Here is a 16,821-nt window from a genome sequence, read left to right on the forward strand (position 1 = left end):
CCCTTAGTCGCAACGTGATGCGGTTAGGACACACCAGGAGACTGCACTGATTGATTTGATATGTGACCCTTATATCTGTGTGTGACTGAGTCTGTAAATTAAGGACAACGGAATTTGGCATGAAAAACGTGGCCGCTGCATTGTAGTATTTTGTATGCAGATTCAGACGCTCCGTGGCACACAGATATACATATCGGACTAATCGGCACAGTCTCCTGGTGTATTTTCGCCAAAGTAGACGCCTGGCGCTAACACAGGATCTTTCGCACAGAGAAGGCCTGTTTGGCGCGAGTGCAGCAATGATGTACGAAGACCTCTGTATTTACAACATGTCACCAACTTGATTTATCATGATCCCAACTTAAAAAGGGTACGAATCCCTGAGTTACAGCATATTTCATGGCTCATTCACACTTCAGCTGGCAAAATGTGTGAAAATGAATGTATCTTTTAGACCTCTCTGTGATGTGTTTTCTATATGCATTACATACAGTATACTTTTACTATTACACAACATTATACTGGTAGTGTGCATTATCACATGAGGTTCTAGGAACTTCTTTACAGCACAATCCTTTATCCTCTTATGCAGTTTTATGGCAGAAATGCACATCAACAGCGTATAGGTCTGCACAAGCACTTAATGTTTGCCTAGTCCATTATATAGAAATCCTTAAAAAAAAAAAAAAAAATATAATATATATATATATATATATATATATGTATATACATACAGTCAGGTCCATAAATATTGGGACATTGACAGAATTTTCATATTTTGGCCTCTATTCACCACCACAATGGTTTTGAAATGAAACAAACAAGATGTGCTTTAATTGCAGACTTTCAGATTTAATTTGAGGGTAATTACATCCAAATCGGGTGAACGGTGTAGGAATTACAACAGTTTCAATATGTGCCTCCCACTTTTTAAGGAGCCAAAAGTAATGGGACTATCAACTCAAAAGCTATTAAATGGACAGGTGTGGGCTATTCCCTCATTATTTCATTATAAATTAAGCAGGTAAAAGGTCTGGAGTTGATTCTAGGTGTGACATTTGCATTTGGAATCAGTTGCTGTCAACTCTCAATATGAGATCCAAAGAGCTGTCACTATCAGTGAAGCAAGCCATCATTAGGCTGAAAAATCAAAACAAACCCATCAGAGAGATAGCAAAAACAGTAGGTGTGGCCAAATCAACTGTTTGGAACATTCTTAAAAAGAAAGAACGCACCAGAGAGCTCAGCAACAACAGAAGACCACGGAAAACAACTGTGGTGGATGACAAAAGAATTATTTCCCTGGTGAAGAAAAACCCCTTCACAACAGTTGGCCAAATCAAGAACACTCTCCAGGAGGTAGGTGTATATGTGTCAAAGTCAACAATCAAGAGAAGACTTCACAAGAGTGAATATAGAGGGTTCACCACAAGATGCAAACCATTGGTGAGCCACAAAAACAGGAAGACCAGATTAGAGTTTGCCAAACAACATCTAAAAAAGCCATTACAGTTCTTGAACAACATCCTATTGACAGATGAGACAAAGATCAACTTGTACCAGAGTGAAGAGAAGAGAAGGAAAGGAACTGCTCATGATCCAAAACATACCACCTCATCATTGAAGCATGGTGGTGGTAGTGTCATGGCGTGGGCATGTATGGCTGCCAATGGAACTGGTTCCCTTGTATTTATTGATGATGTGACTGCTGACAAAAGCAGCAGAATGAATTCTGAAGTGTTTCGGGCAATATTATATGCTCATATTCAGTCAAATGCTTCAGAACTCTTTGGACGGCGCTTCACAGTGCAGATGGACAATGACCCGAAGCATACTGCAAAAGCAACCAAAGAGTTTTGTAAGGCTAAAAAGTGGAATGTTATGCAATGGCCAAGTCAATCCCCTGACCTGAATCCGATTGAGCATGCATTTCACTTGATGAAGACCAAAACTGAAGGGAAAATGCCCCAAGAACAAGCAGGAACTGAAGACATTTGCAGTAGAGGCCTGGCAGAGCATCACCAGGGATGAAACCCAGTGTCTGGTGATGTCTATGCGTTGCAGACTTCAGGCTGTAATTGTCTGCAAAGGATTTGCAACAAAGTATTAAAAAGTAAAAGTTAGATTTAGGATTGTTTAGTTTGTCCCATTACTTTTGGCCCCTTAAAAAGTGGAAGGCACATATAGAAACCGTTGTAATTCCTACACCGTTCACAGGATTTGGATGTAATTACCCTCAAATTAAATCTGAAAGTCTGCAGTTAAATCACATCTTGTTTGTTTCATGTCAAAGTGTCAAAGCCATTGTGGTGGTGAATAGAGGCCAAAATATGAAAATTCTGTCAATGTCCCAATATTTATGGACCTGACTGTGTATATATGTATGTATATATATATATATATATATGTGTGTGTATATATATATATAAATATAAATATTATTTGTATGTATTATTATTATCCACAATGGGTGCGTTGCGGCTTACAGATTACAGAAATCGTATGAACAAAACAAGACAAAAAAGTATCTTATAGTACAAAACATTGAGGTTTATTACCATTGGTGCAGCAGCAGTCATAAAACCAAAGTGAGCAGTAAAGGTTTGGTTTTGCTGTTGGCGGTGGGGAGAAGATGATGGTATAAGTGAGGGAAGGAAAAGCACATGAGTGAAGAGGGCCCTGCTTGTGAGAGCTTACTATTTAAAGGGGAAGTGGCAGACAGGCAGGGATGATACAGAGAGGAGGGACAGTGAGCATGGAGCAGTGGGTTAGGATGAGATCTGGAAGGCTTTGATAAGGAAATGGGTCTTAGAGCCCATTTGAAATTTTGTAGAGAGGTGGAGAGTGAGAGGGGGATATTTCCAGTGGTAGGCAGCAGCACGGGCAAAATCTTGGATACAGGAGTGGAAGGATGTAATCATTTGGGAGGAGAGGCAGCAGTCTGAGATGTAAATAGGAAAGGATTAAGTGAGGGCTTTGTAATTGAGTGTGAGGTCTATGAAGGCTTCTGAAGGGGAAGGGGAGCCAGTGTCTGGCTTCTAAGAGACGGGATGCAGACATAGTTCATTTGGAGAGAATAAGGAGCCGGGTAGCAGTATTGAGTACAAATTGCAGTGGAATGAGGTGGGAGTCAACGAGCCCAGATAGGAGGAGGTTACTGTAGTAAAATCTGGCGGTGACCAGTGAATGGATGAGGGTCTTTGTTGCCTCCAGGGATAGAAGATGGTCTAATTCTGGAGATATTTCCGAGATGGAAACGGCAAGACTATGAAAGTTACTGAATGTGAGGTTTGAAGGAGAGGGAGGAGTTAAAGATGACTGCAAGCCAGCGCACTGGCAGGTTAGAGGAGATGGTAGTTCTGTCAATAAATAATGAAATTGAGGGAGGTGAGGCTATTCAGGAATGTGTGTGTGTTCGTTCGTTCGCTGGCTTCCAATATCCTTCTCACTGCATACATTTATCTCATTTAGAATACATGTTCAGCTCCCTTATTTTTAAAAATATCATACTCTGTCTATGCATGTACACTTTCTTCCCCTATATGCCTCCATGCTGCTATATATTCCCCAATCCCTACTGCTGTGTGGTCTCCCAACTGTGATAGTCTGTGTTCTCATTTCGTGAGACAGTTCTACCCACCCCTACCAATTTTCAACTCTGTACCTCCTATAGCTTTTGAGGTGTAGCCCCTCAAACACCCTGCAAACCCCGACCCCCCCCCCCTTCGGAATTCTCTATGGAGAAATACGTCGCGACTGTGCCCTTAAATATGTGTGTGATTATTTATATATATATATATATATATATATATATATATATGAAAAACGATTGTCGTAGACAAGGGCACTCTCCATAAGTCTTATGGAGAGTGCCCTTGTCTACGACAATCGTTTTTCTATTTTTGGATCCTAAAAAAATCCATGTGGCACCCCGGTGTTGGCTTGCTAAGAGTGGTGTGAGTGCAAGTCCTCTGTATTTCTGTGTATATATATATATATATATATATATATATATATATATGTATGTGCAAATCTCCCCTGAAAAATTAGCTTAAAGCTACATAATAAAATAATCAATTATGATGTGACCTATCTAAAATAAGCATTCTCCTCGCTGTGAATGCCCTGTTCTTCGCTTGTTGCAGGTGCACACACACTTCTATTTCAGATGTTTTGGTTGGAGACCTTTGGGATTTAGAGATTCTGATGTTGGGTGTGTGCCATAAGTTCTTTTTCATGTTATTTTGTCCTGTTTCAACTGACGTGATTTGATTCCTAGTGCGTGAGCCCTAGTTACAGTTACTATTTAGAAAGCTTCCTCTACATTCCAACTAATATTTTTCCCTTCTTTGTCCACAGAATCTTTTAACGGATCGCCAACGGGCAGCTTAAATTTGGTATGTTGTTCTTCTAGATCTCCATTTCTTAAAAATGATGGTCAAAAGTTGTGGGTGGTAAATCATTGTAATTATTGAATGGATCACAAATATGTATCCAAAAGCTGCACTTATGTGCTCTCAAATAGCTTCTCAGCCAGAAGGAGATAAAGTTTTTTTGTTTTTTTTGTTGATCATTAAATTTGTAATATGTCTGGGAAGTGAAGTGAGCAACAGATGTGTCTACATACATTTAGCCTCCTTTCGCGTTAAACAGTCCTTCTGCATGGCGCGACTCTGTGGCGCTGAGCGTGTTTTTATGTGACTTTTTCCCTCAAATGTCTCTTATTCACAAAGTGACATTTAAATCTTGCCTGGTGTGTAATCTCAGCAACTATTACATAACCTGACTATGCGCCTGATTCAGCGTTGCACGCAGTTCATGCTTGGCCGCGATTTCTCACGGATTCCAAAGTGTGAAAATATGCCAATGTCAGCTTGAGCATTCCTATTGTGTGCTTCCCTGCAGTGAGCAAACCCTGCAATTCCCAGCTGGCATACCTGAGCAATACTCAACTGCTCTGGAGGTTCCGATCACTCCACCTTCGACGCGTTATCGGTCACATCATCGACTCCTTGTGCAATCCCTTCCTGGCGCACCGCCTCCCTTGTAACTTAAGTATGGCCACTGTGACTGCGGTGCTGCGAAACACGCCCATGATGCACCCATAACACGCCCATGCCACCTGCACTTTTTGTAATCCATTTAGGTCACCTCCAAGTCTCGTCACTGAAACCCATAGAACGCAGGCACCTCCTGAAGTCGTTGTGATGTACACAAGTGCGTATACTATTGCACACTCTTTCGCACGTGCACAGTAAGGGGTTTCTAGACTTTATGCGTGTGCGCGGTATCGTCTGTGCTGCGTGCAACTTTGAATCAGACCCGATACTCTAGATAGAGCTCAATTAGGCAGATTCGCAACATTGAGCCCTACCAAAAAACGACCATAGCATTTGAACATGCAGGTGCTATATCATATTATTAAAACCTCTATTTTTAGTTCACAGATTGATCTCTTGTCCCTTTTAAATATATATATATATATATATATATATATATATATATATATATCCGTCCCTCGTTGTCACTTGACCCCTCTAGTGTAGTCTGGTGGCCACAGTGACTGGCGCTCTCACGTTATTGATGATGAAAGGAGCATTTCTCTGAATGAGGAGGAAACGTTGGTGTTGGTATGAGGTCCGGGAAACAATAGTGCATATGTGAAGGAATCTTTTTACTTTCCCTCAGTTTGTAATGTTTAGTGCTATTCTGGGACAGCCGTGCTTGTGCAGGTGTTTGAACACTAGCAGATTAGTTGTTTCTGGCCTGGCTCCATGTCTGGAGTAAATGCCTACTCCAATAATACAGCTCCCCTGTGTCACTCAGTTACAATAAACAGAACAGGCAATGAATTGGGGGGAAAGGTCATTCCTAAGGTCATCGAGTTGCAAGATACTTTATTTGTTTAAAGGGAAAGTAGCATTAAATAAAAGGAAATGTCTTAAATAAATGTCTACATTTTCTTTTCAGAGTGTAGAGTTTTTGTTATTGTTGTTGAACTGCGATTTACCCAATGTGTAATAAGACGTAACTTTTTTTTTTATGTTCGTTTTGTTTTTTTCCTCCAGTCTCTTGACGACCTGTCAAATGTCAGCACTGATGAGTTGGGACAAATTCATGCTTATATTTCTGACACTGGTGAGAGCCATTTCCTTTATTTGCCTGACAGAATCCGCTTCTCCGCACACCTGATGCATTGCCCATTTCATGTGTGTACATCCGTCACTCTTGCCAAATGACATTAATACAAAGATAGAGCTACATGGCCCCTGCCGTGACGCAGGCAAATCTGCGTACACTGTGTAGTTAGGACCACTAGCTTCCCCAGTAGCCACAGTGTCTTTCATTTCACTGCAGTTATGTGCAACATTATTAAACTGTATTGTTTGAACGCCTTGGAAGTTGCAGCCAGACCAAATGGAATTGATGTGAAAAAGGAACATGTCTTATTCTGGTTTTCCGTTGCGACATACTGACCCCTCTGCCCTTAATATTAATAGCAATAATATTATTAATGTGAATAATTTGTTAGGGGCCGAAGTGTAGGAAAATAGGGCAGGGTCATACAAGGTCTATAAAATAAATGCAGACATGAAAATAAAAGATTGGTGTTTTGTACCATGTGAGCATAATACTGAAGAACCGGTTTCTATCAGTGGTCCTGACGTTGTGAATTAGCATTTTTCTAATGTAATAGAAGCTTAGAACCTTTCTGCATAATCATATTTAAGGGGGGTAACCACCTAGCGATTTAGCCAAGCGATTGCACGATAACGACATCGTTATCGTGCAATCGCTTGCAAATCGCGCATGCATCGGGCATGTTTTGGTCGTAAGCGACCAGCGATGCGCATGCCCGCTGGTCGCTTCCGACATCGCCCGTACATGCTGGTCAGCCTGACGATCTCGTAAGGTTCAGCATGTGCGGGGATGAGGGAGTCTAGGCACATCACTAGCTATACAAACGAGAGCACAATTGCAATGTCGTAGTCGTGCTCACGTTTGTATATCTACAAGTGGATACCCGCCTTAACTCATCTGTCAATCGGCCTGCTTTCCAGTTAGCTTGCAATGTAAATTAGAGAGTGCAAGTTATTTAGGAGATTATTGTAGATCTAGTTTAAAGATCATTCGTAACTGAAGTGTTTATTCGCTTGTCACTTATTTTATTATTATCTGCTTAATACATAGATATGAGGACAGACTAACAGGTGGGGTCATACAACAATATGTGGGTTCAGTGACTATTACTACAAGCTTAGTAATTGAAACAATAGACTTTGTAACTTTTATGCATAACGGAGATACTGGTGTGTATCAACATATTATATAGAACACATACATGTACATATACTGTAAGATGCATTTTCACATGATGCATTCCACAATTCCCCCGTCTGTATAGATATGTTTCCTGCTGGGCAGTTCCAAATATATACACATCATGTTGAAGTACACAGTGATTTCTTGACAGTGTTAAATGTTTCCCTGAGCCATAAATCTTTCAATAGGCGTGACAAATACCATATGAAAGATGAAACCAGCAGCCTGGAAATGAAATATGCGCTCACTGTCTGAGCAGATGAAAAGCCAACACATTCTTGAGGTTCAGTTAAATATCATTATTGTTTACGATTATTTTCTAGAGCAGAAATATTGAATACTGGAACAAATAATTTCCAATGCCACCCTGAGAGTCCATTTTCTAGTAATCTGCTGTGATTTTATATATAGGAGAGGAATGCAGGAGCACTATTTAGCCCCTAAAGACACACTAATCACCATATGAAACCTTTGTGATATGTATATACAGAATAGTATCATGAGGTTCTTCGTGCACATTTTGATGATGTCCATGTACTGCGACAAGGGAAATTCATTCAGATAAATATATACACTGACAGCTCATTTCTATAATAAGTTATATATATCTGTCTCTTGCATCTGCTTACAGGCTGCAGATAATGCTACCTTAATTACAAACACACATGAATAAATAGGTGGCGGGTTCCGGGCCAAAGTCACAGCCTTGGGGGGGGGAAACTAGGTATTATTTAGTCTGCACACCCAATTTTGTCAAATGTAAGTGGCATCATCACGGTTCCTGACCTGATTTTGTACGAGGGCTGATTGAAAAGTAATGAGACTGATGTGTTTATTCAGAATCGGATGACTACACAGGATCTGAACATTTTTCTTTTTCAAAGTAGCGTCCTTCACATCCAGTACATTTTTTGCAGCGTTTCAACAACGATTCAGAGACGTGCCGTAGACGGTTTTGTGACATCACTGTTAGTGTCATTTCAGTCAGTGCTGCCAATGTAACAGCAGCATCATGTGGTCGGGCATTGACGGCCGGGCATTGCCTTGGAGCAAAAACCACTGTTTCTTCCGTAAACGTGGTCTGTTCTTCCTCATGGCTCCAAGCAAATGGGTTTTCAGGAGGTTTGCACAGTAGTCACCATTAACCGCAGGCTCGGACACATGGATGTATGAGCTTCACAATAACCAGCATGGCATTGCCACGTCTACCTATGGGACAGAAAAACACAGGCAGTCACATTGCTGTTCAATCAGCCCTCGTATATGTTAGTGAGTGAAGTAATAAGCTAGATCGTGTCCATGTTATATACTGTAGGTACCATTTAAAATAGGATCTTACTGATGTTTAATACCGTTTCTAAAAGAACTGCAGCATGTAACAGTCTTAAGGTTCATTCACTTTAATTATACGCCATGTAGGTGCGAGTAGTAATGAGCGTACAGCGCCTTACCAGAATTGTTGTTATACCCGCAGAGCACGTCACAAAACTACTTGTGTGTTATTGAATTGGGTCTCTTTAAGAATACAAAATAAAAGCCCGATCTGACCATTCAGGGTTCATTTCAGCTCCATGCTGCTGCTAACCCTGGTGTCTGTTACAGATGTCCCGGGGTATCATTGCTCTGGAAGAGTACCCCAAATAAACCAGACTATCGCCTGGCTCATTTCAGTTTGCCTGGATAATGCTGACAAAATAGCATTTCCTTGCCTAGCCAAGATCTGAACATTGTCAAGAATCTGATTCCTATACATTGTAAGATTGTCATTCAAATATAGCTGCCCCTAATGCAGATGTACACAGTTAATTCAGGTGCTGTATTCTAACATTAATTTATTAGTTGCTCAATATGGCAGTTATATTTTATAGTTGTTGTTCTCGTGATTTGCATGCTATTCATTTTCTTTGTCAAGATTAGAAAGTAATAATTTGGATACACTGAAGATGCAATTTACAAAGCTACTGGACTTTTATTTGTCATGGGGAGGATATAACTAACTAGCTGTATATACACAGGTCCTGGTTCACTACCAATCGCAACTGCGAATTCAATAGCAATTACGCACCCAGTTCAATTGCGATAGTATACTAATCCATTGCAATCGCTATGCCATTGCAGTACAATATAAGGACACCCACTTTACCTTACACACATCCATAAGGTTTAGCAAGACTGCGAAAACATCGGTACAATCGAGTACCATCGCAGCCTCACGCACACTTGCACAAGGTCAGACCTTACTTAGAAATTGCTAATAACCATGCACGCTATGAGGCCTCAGGCTGCGTAGGCCATCGCAGTGGATAATTTATGCACGCTCCTACAAGGGCGTTCAAACGCACTGGCACGCCTGCGTTTCGACGACTACCCCCTATCACCAACCCCCAAAAGGTATTTCCTGCCAATCACTCTGCGATGGGTCTGCGTAGTCACTGCGATCGCAGTCTTGATGGCAGTGGCTGGTTCACACGCATTGCGATGTATACGCAGTACGCACCAATCGGCCGATTGCGTGCGTATAAGCAACTGCGATCCAAGCTGAATCCAGTCCATAGTCTAAACATTACTCACTAGAGTAGTTCTACACTTCAGACATCCATGATATGTACAGACCTGTAGTTGAGATAACAAGTGAAGAAAATTATATATATATATATATATTTTTTTTTACTATAATTTATTTATTTTTTTAATACACACTGAATTCCTGTTCAGATCCCTCTTTATACAGGTTTTTATTCAGTTAATTAAGTAACTAGGTTCCTGATTTTGCCAATCAGCCATCATATACTTTTCTTTGTGCCGCGTTCTGCATCTAATGCATTATTTATGACAGAATTGTCAGTTATGTACTGTTGACTTGATTTTTAAGGTCAAATTTTAGGTATATAATATAAAGTGTTATTAAATATACAGCTTTCAAGAATGATACACAACACCTAGTCACAGAGGAGGCAGCCATTTTGGGAGCTGAAGGCAAATGCAACCTAGAAACTAGAAAAACTGAAATGAGATATGGGGCACTCTGCCGCCAGTGAATCGCAAACAAAGGGACAAATGTAATAGGGTGAGAGTTAAGAAAATGTGAGAGTTTAGCAGTAAACTCTCACATTGGAATGGGAACACTACTGGATGAGAGATTAAAAAAAACCTCACAATTTAGTCTAAAAACATGCGAATTTGCATGTCCCTCGACTCTATTACACTGGCCAAGTTAGTGTTAAAGTTTACTGCTAATCTCTCACATTTTCTAAACTTTCACCCTATTACATTTTGCCCAAAATGGCCGTTTCCACTGAGAGTTGGCATCAGATAAACTTTAATTGCATTGATTCATATGAACATAAGTGTCTATTTTTTTTATTATTATTATTATTTCATTCTCTGCTCATTCCACCTGCCATTTCATGCTTTCTGCTTCTATCCCTTTGGTTTGTTGTTTTTGTGTACATTGTACTTTAAACTACCAGTTCATGTTGACTGTGACCCATATGCCGTGGCAGGAGTTTGTAATGAACATGGCAAAACCTATGCACTGTATGCCATCACGGTCCAGCGGCGAAGCTCGGATGGCATTGAGGAAACATGGAAAACCTATCGCCGTTACAGTGACTTCCATGACTTCCACATGAGGATCACTGAACAGGTATGGGGCACGCTAAGGCCTTGATTTACCGAAATCAGGCCATTAACTGATTAAATATAGTAAATATCAACACTAAAAGCTACATTACATGAGCAGAAAGTAACTTGACATTGCGGCTAGAATGTTATAATCTGGAAGGTATAGGGCAATAGTCATAGAGATTGAATGTTAAGGCCAAATTCAGTTATCCTCAATATGTTACTGCGTAAAGGAAATGGTTTGTAGCCTCAAGCGTTAATGCCAGAGATATTTCATTAGAACCCATTTTACTTGCCCAGTATATCTGCTAACTCGCGTTATTCCATAGATGCCAGGATAATTACCCGGAGCTAGGGGGTTAATGCGTTCGCAGCGGCTGCGATAATGGCAGAAAGCCCAACTTAATGCAGATTTTTGTTCGAACCTTGGCAGGAGGTGAACAGAAACCCACCGTTAAGTGTAGCCTCCGGCTGTAATTGAATGGCCCCAGGCACAGCATCGCGGCTAATACTCGCTTCGAGGATAATTTAATTTGGCCCTTAAAGTGTACCTGTCTACAGCATCCAGTGCAAGAGTCCGTTTGCAGGTTGAACCACTGTTATCAATTCTCTAATGACCTCACTGACAAATGAGTCTTTCTCACTCGCTGATCTCTCGTGAGCTGTAACGTATAAAAGTTTTGGTACAGCCCATAAAGTATCTGTCCCCACTTTGTGTTGGCAACATCTATCTTACCTGGGAAGATATGGACAACCCATCCTCTTTGGAAGGTTTGATAAATATTAGCCAATCAGATGCCAGCTGTCATTTATTTTCTATAAAATTATACCTGTGATTGGTTACTATGGGCAACACCACCACTCATTCTCTTTAGAAGGTTAGATAAATAGCCCCCTAGGTTTTTAGCACTTTTTTGGTCACTGGTAATGTTGTGCTTAGAACTATGTAATGTACACATTTGTGATGTTGGTTTAATTTCTGTTTGCAACTATGATGCTTGTGGAATATCACTTATGAGATTTGGCAATCATGTATCACAGAGCTCTTTAGTGAAGTGAAATCCTATTTATCTTGTAACAGAACTCTGGCTCATTTCTGGAGAAACGTTGAGAATAGCAGAAGGATGGGTGTGGAACAGTGGCTCAGATCATTCGCTGTATTTGTCACAGAGCTTAGTTAGGAAAAACTGAGCTTGGGAATTGAACGTATGGGCTTTAGGTGAAAGCTTATGGATCTGTGAGGTCTGAGCTGGAGACAGCTGGAGACATTTCCATGTGCCACCAGAAATGTGCCTTTTATAGGGTCGCTTATATTGTTATCTAAATTTCTTGTAAAATGTCAACTAAATTCCCAGATGGTGTCATGGATTGCTGTATTGAAATTTTGTATGATCAACTGCATTTTTTTTGTGAATGAAAGTTCAATGTGTTTATCGATTAACTCCTAAGTGTTGGCAGTCTATTCAGTTCCTTAGTGGAGATTGACTTGTGTTCTGCCTCAAATCTCATTTAGTAATTAAAGGTGTTTTTGGCACAATGTGAGGGAATATTTTAGTTCCCTATTCAGTTAAGAGTCTACTTTATCTCAATCTTTCAGACTTGAAATTTAAGTGACAAATTCTAAGCGTATTTTGAACCTAAATTGACCTCTCCAGAGCTATTGTTAAAGTAGATGAGGCAATGAGAATATATATCCCACTTCCAGCTGTCCATAAACTCCTGATCCCGAGGCTTAGCAGTCGTTCCCACCCACTGAATTCAGTAATTGTTCTAAACACAAAAAAACTGTCAGCGTAACACTCCTTTCCAATGACATGTACACCAGCACAGCAGACGCTTACCTGTCATTTGTTTCATGAACGTGATTATATAAAATACTTGTTTTATTCGCCTTGTGGAGCGTAATTATATCTTGTACCAGCGGTTTGCATATTTGTCTTAAATATCGACCAAAGTAAGTTTCATTGTGCTTAGACATTACTGGACTGATTGAGAGTTGGGAGCACAGAAAATGTTGTGCTTCAGGCAGGGGCGCCAAGAAGAGTGGGGTGGGTACGAATTAGGTTTTCTCTGAGGGGGCGTGGCCACGCCGCACGCGATTAGGTCACGTCCCCTGTGCCCAGACCGGCTGTTAATGGTCCTGGCTGCAGGTGGGGCAGATTTAAAATGTGCGGAGAGATTTAGATTTGGGAGGGGTGTGTCATAGCTGAACTCCAATTTGCAATGCAAATACTGTATAATGCTGCCGCACATTTGTTGGCTATATGCAAAAGCAGCTGTTATTTACAACGCATACAAAAAAAACCAAATAAGTGTGTTTGCACTCCTTGCATTGCATCATGGTTTATCAGATGCAAATAATCTCTTTTTATCTATTTTGCTTTAATCCGCCCCTATGTTTTAACCTCAAAGAACAACTTTTACGTTTAACAAGTATAATGAGAGATGGTGGTGTTGGGAATAGCATACTGATACAGGATCTGTCAGGAGTCGGACAAGGCTGTTCTTCATAGATGGATTTCATGTGAGGGAGAAAGCTGTGGTGTGTTTGGCACTATGATGCTTCTTACCTGGTGACCGGTCTATTTTAAGATACTTGAAGAATCAGTGTTCCGGTTGTCTCACAGGTGTGCGTGTGCGTGTGCGCGTGTGCGTGTGCGTGTGTGTGTGTGCGTGTGTGTGTGTGTCCTCCCATCTTTTTTCAGCCATCAAAAACGGAATGATTTCAACAATCTTTGTGCACTTCGCCTTTAGCTTAGTGTTTGGTACATACCTTACGGCGATGCGATGTAACGATACATCGTGTCGCAGTACACACTATACGATCTGCCATCGCGGCGTACTGTTACATGTAACAACCCCGCGTTGACCGTGGAATCGTCCCATCTGATGGGTCGATCAATGAACGACGGATTGGGCCGTACACACTGGGCCTGATTCTGATGTGGACGGGTTAAGCATCGCTGCCCCATCACTGGACACAGCAGCGAAGCTAACATATGCAAAAGCAGTCGAAGGCATCTGTAGTAGAAAGACGCCTCCTGCATGCTTCAGGGATCCGCAGCTGCATCCGAGGACGAAGCCATTGGATTACTTGCGTGGCCATCTGAGTAATCCTCAGGTTACGCAGGGTGCCGGTGCTTTCACGCTGCTGGGTCGAGGCGCCGACATGCCTCCGCTTTGTGGAACGGACCCGGTTGCTGCCCCTTCTCCTCCCCCTAAACAGATGCAGTCTGTCAATCAGGCTGCAGCTCAGGGAGCACTGCCAATGTGATTGCAGGACCCGTTCTGCACATGCTCAGAATGGATCTTGCGCATCTGCAGACGCCCATCCATCGGATTTGTAAGCAAACCATCGGGTTTGCATACAAATCCGAATCGGGCCGGCTATTCAATCGCTATCCGATCGTTCTGATCCGCGTTGGCATGATACAGTACATCAGACGTTAGATCATGTAGTGTGTGTACCCAGCTTTACAGTATGTTTCACGTGTGTATTTCTGTGATGGTGTGCTTGATAGCCAGAGCAGCACATGTAATGAAGCACCACTCTACATAATTTAATTTTGTGTGTGTGTATGCACTAGTAGCAAAGCTTTGCTCTTTATTCCCTTTTACCGTTATTTTTATTTCTTTATTTGTTTTGGTTTTACCGTTTTCAGTTTGAAATCCTCGCCAGCCTCCTGAAGCTGCCAGGGAAAAAGACCTTCAACAACATGGACAAAGAATTTTTAGAAAAGAGAAAAACGGATCTGAATGCTTACTTGCAGGTATTGGTCTTCCATTCTGTACCTGGAAAAGAACAGCTTTCGGGGGCGATACAATTGTTTATTGCTCCCTTATAAAATATCCGGGAGCCATTCAATTGTATTGGGTGACCAGCTCAGAGGCTGTACTTATCGCGGATTTAATCTCGCACGCACCTGAGGTGTGAGCGGAAATGCGCGTAATGGAGGGCTTTGGGGATAGTCGCGAGTGCCAGGCTGCCTTAACTTCAGTGTTACTACCAGCATGGGGCTGGTCAGACAAACTATTATATAGCTCCCTTTGAGTTTTAAGATTTAATTGCTGGTTTGGGTAAATGTTTATGTGACAAGTGTATAAAGGTGTATGTTTGTTTTCATATTTTAGTTGTTACTAACATCTGAGTGGCTGAAGACCTGTCCACCTCTTGCCCATCACATATTTGACTTCCTTGAGAACAAAGCCTACAATAAAGGAAAGGGGGACTTTGCACGTAAGGTATGGCGCTGGTCTCTTAATGACTGACCTTCCTGTTACAGTTCTGTGTAATTGGTACACAAGGAACGCTGGTCCTAATAACTAAGGACTTCAGGGGGCTTTTTCTTCCAAACCTAGCATGTTCAAGTGCTCTCCAATACCTTATTCTGGAGCCTGAGCATGGAAAAGTGCCATCTGATTAGGTCAGGCGCTGCCTCCCTAAATTGTTTACAGTTCCCTGTTGCAAATTTAGGCTCATAATACTTTTGTTACATCCAATATCATGACTGTAAATTATTCTGTTGATGGAGCTACACACTGTGGTAATATGATTTATATTAAAGTATGGCAAAGAGAGGATAAATTGTTTTCTCAATTTTTCGCCTTCATCCAAAATAACAAACTATAGCACGGCTTGGTACAATCATACATCTTATTGAGAAGTTCATTTGCTCATCTAAAATATAAAGGTGCTGACTGTTTGCCGTACACTGGAGGCAGCCGGAATTAGTATGTAATGCCGCCAGATGTTTTGCCGGCAGAATAAATACAGACGCTGGAAGCCCGTACCGTCAGGATCCTGACTGGGACTGGGGCAGGGGACGAGCTGTGCACATACCCCCCCTTCCCCGTAATCCAGTTCCGGTGCATCGGAGACTTTAACATGTGAAAGCCTCAGTCAATAAGAATCAGCCTGATTCTTATTGGCTACTGCCGACAGGGACAGCCAAGGCGTCAGCGCTGCAAGCCAATGAACAAATAGTCTGTTCACAGCAGTCTACTGGTCGATTGTTTTGGTCAACCAGTCGATTGCAATAGATGCTTTGGCCACACCTGCCTTACTGTGTACTTTTTTGTTCAGCAATGCTGTATTTTTTGTTTTTATGTTTCCCTTTACAAAGATACTTCTCTTTATCATTTGTTGTATTTTGTAGATGGATACGTTTGTAAATCCTTTGCGCAATTCAATGAGGAACGTTTCCAATGCTGTGAAGTCCATACCGGACAGCTTGGCTGAAGGGATGAATAACATGGGTAGAATGTCAGAAAGATTTGGGCAAGATCTAAAGCAATCTTTGTTTAAGGTTTGTGTATTCTTGTATGTACATATAAAGTGTTGTATCAGCACTACTGACATATACAGATGTTTCCTCATACATCTTGCCTCAATACGCCACGCAGCGCGACTTGCCTGGCGTGGGTTAGCACTTTGTATATAGATTCAGAGACTCAGTCGCACACAGGTATACAAGTGTTGCATAGCAAATGAATCAGCACAGTATGCTGGTGTGTCCTAGTTGCATCGCACTATGACTTAGCCGCATTTTCGGCGAAAATGCTTTTTAGCGTGGCTGCCGCAAAGATGGCACATTTTTATTGCATATTTCCTACCAACTGTAGCACAGTAACATCTAAGCTTTACATGCTGTAATCAGTCTCCTAGGTTCTCCTGTCTACATGTTATGAAATAAGCCCATTTGGTTACTAAAAATGTACCTTATCTAGAACAGTCCTAGGAAACAATATTGAGTTCTAATGCAACTGCTGTGTGACCAACATTATCAGTTGGTATTACTTACAATTCTGGCCTAAAGTCACATTTAAGAGCTGACATTTATTTTAAAGTTTACAATACTGATGTGTGACAGATAT

At 41.3% G+C, this 16,821-nt stretch overlaps 1 protein-coding gene across 3 annotated transcripts in view; it reads left to right on the forward strand.

The window, feature by feature from the left end:
- Positions 1–16,821, forward strand: part of SNX13 (sorting nexin 13) — a 159,549-nt gene that overhangs the window by 120,690 nt on the left and 22,038 nt on the right. For 2 of the 3 annotated variants that reach the window (XM_088457349.1, XM_088457351.1), the window contains 6 exons: positions 4,360–4,397; positions 6,069–6,138; positions 10,794–10,969; positions 14,610–14,717; positions 15,079–15,189; positions 16,104–16,253. In XM_088457349.1, coding sequence (XP_088313475.1) covers positions 4,360–4,397; positions 6,069–6,138; positions 10,794–10,969; positions 14,610–14,717; positions 15,079–15,189; positions 16,104–16,253 — 653 coding nt within the window. The remainder of the gene's footprint in view (positions 1–4,359; positions 4,398–6,068; positions 6,139–10,793; positions 10,970–14,609; positions 14,718–15,078; positions 15,190–16,103; positions 16,254–16,821) is intronic. The other variant, XM_088457350.1, reaches the window with a different exon arrangement.

This window comes from Taudactylus pleione, unplaced genomic scaffold (genome assembly GCF_031769625.1).
Source record: "Taudactylus pleione unplaced genomic scaffold, aTauple2 ptg000758l, whole genome shotgun sequence".
In the NCBI taxonomy this organism is placed as follows: Eukaryota; Metazoa; Chordata; class Amphibia; order Anura; family Myobatrachidae; genus Taudactylus; species Taudactylus pleione.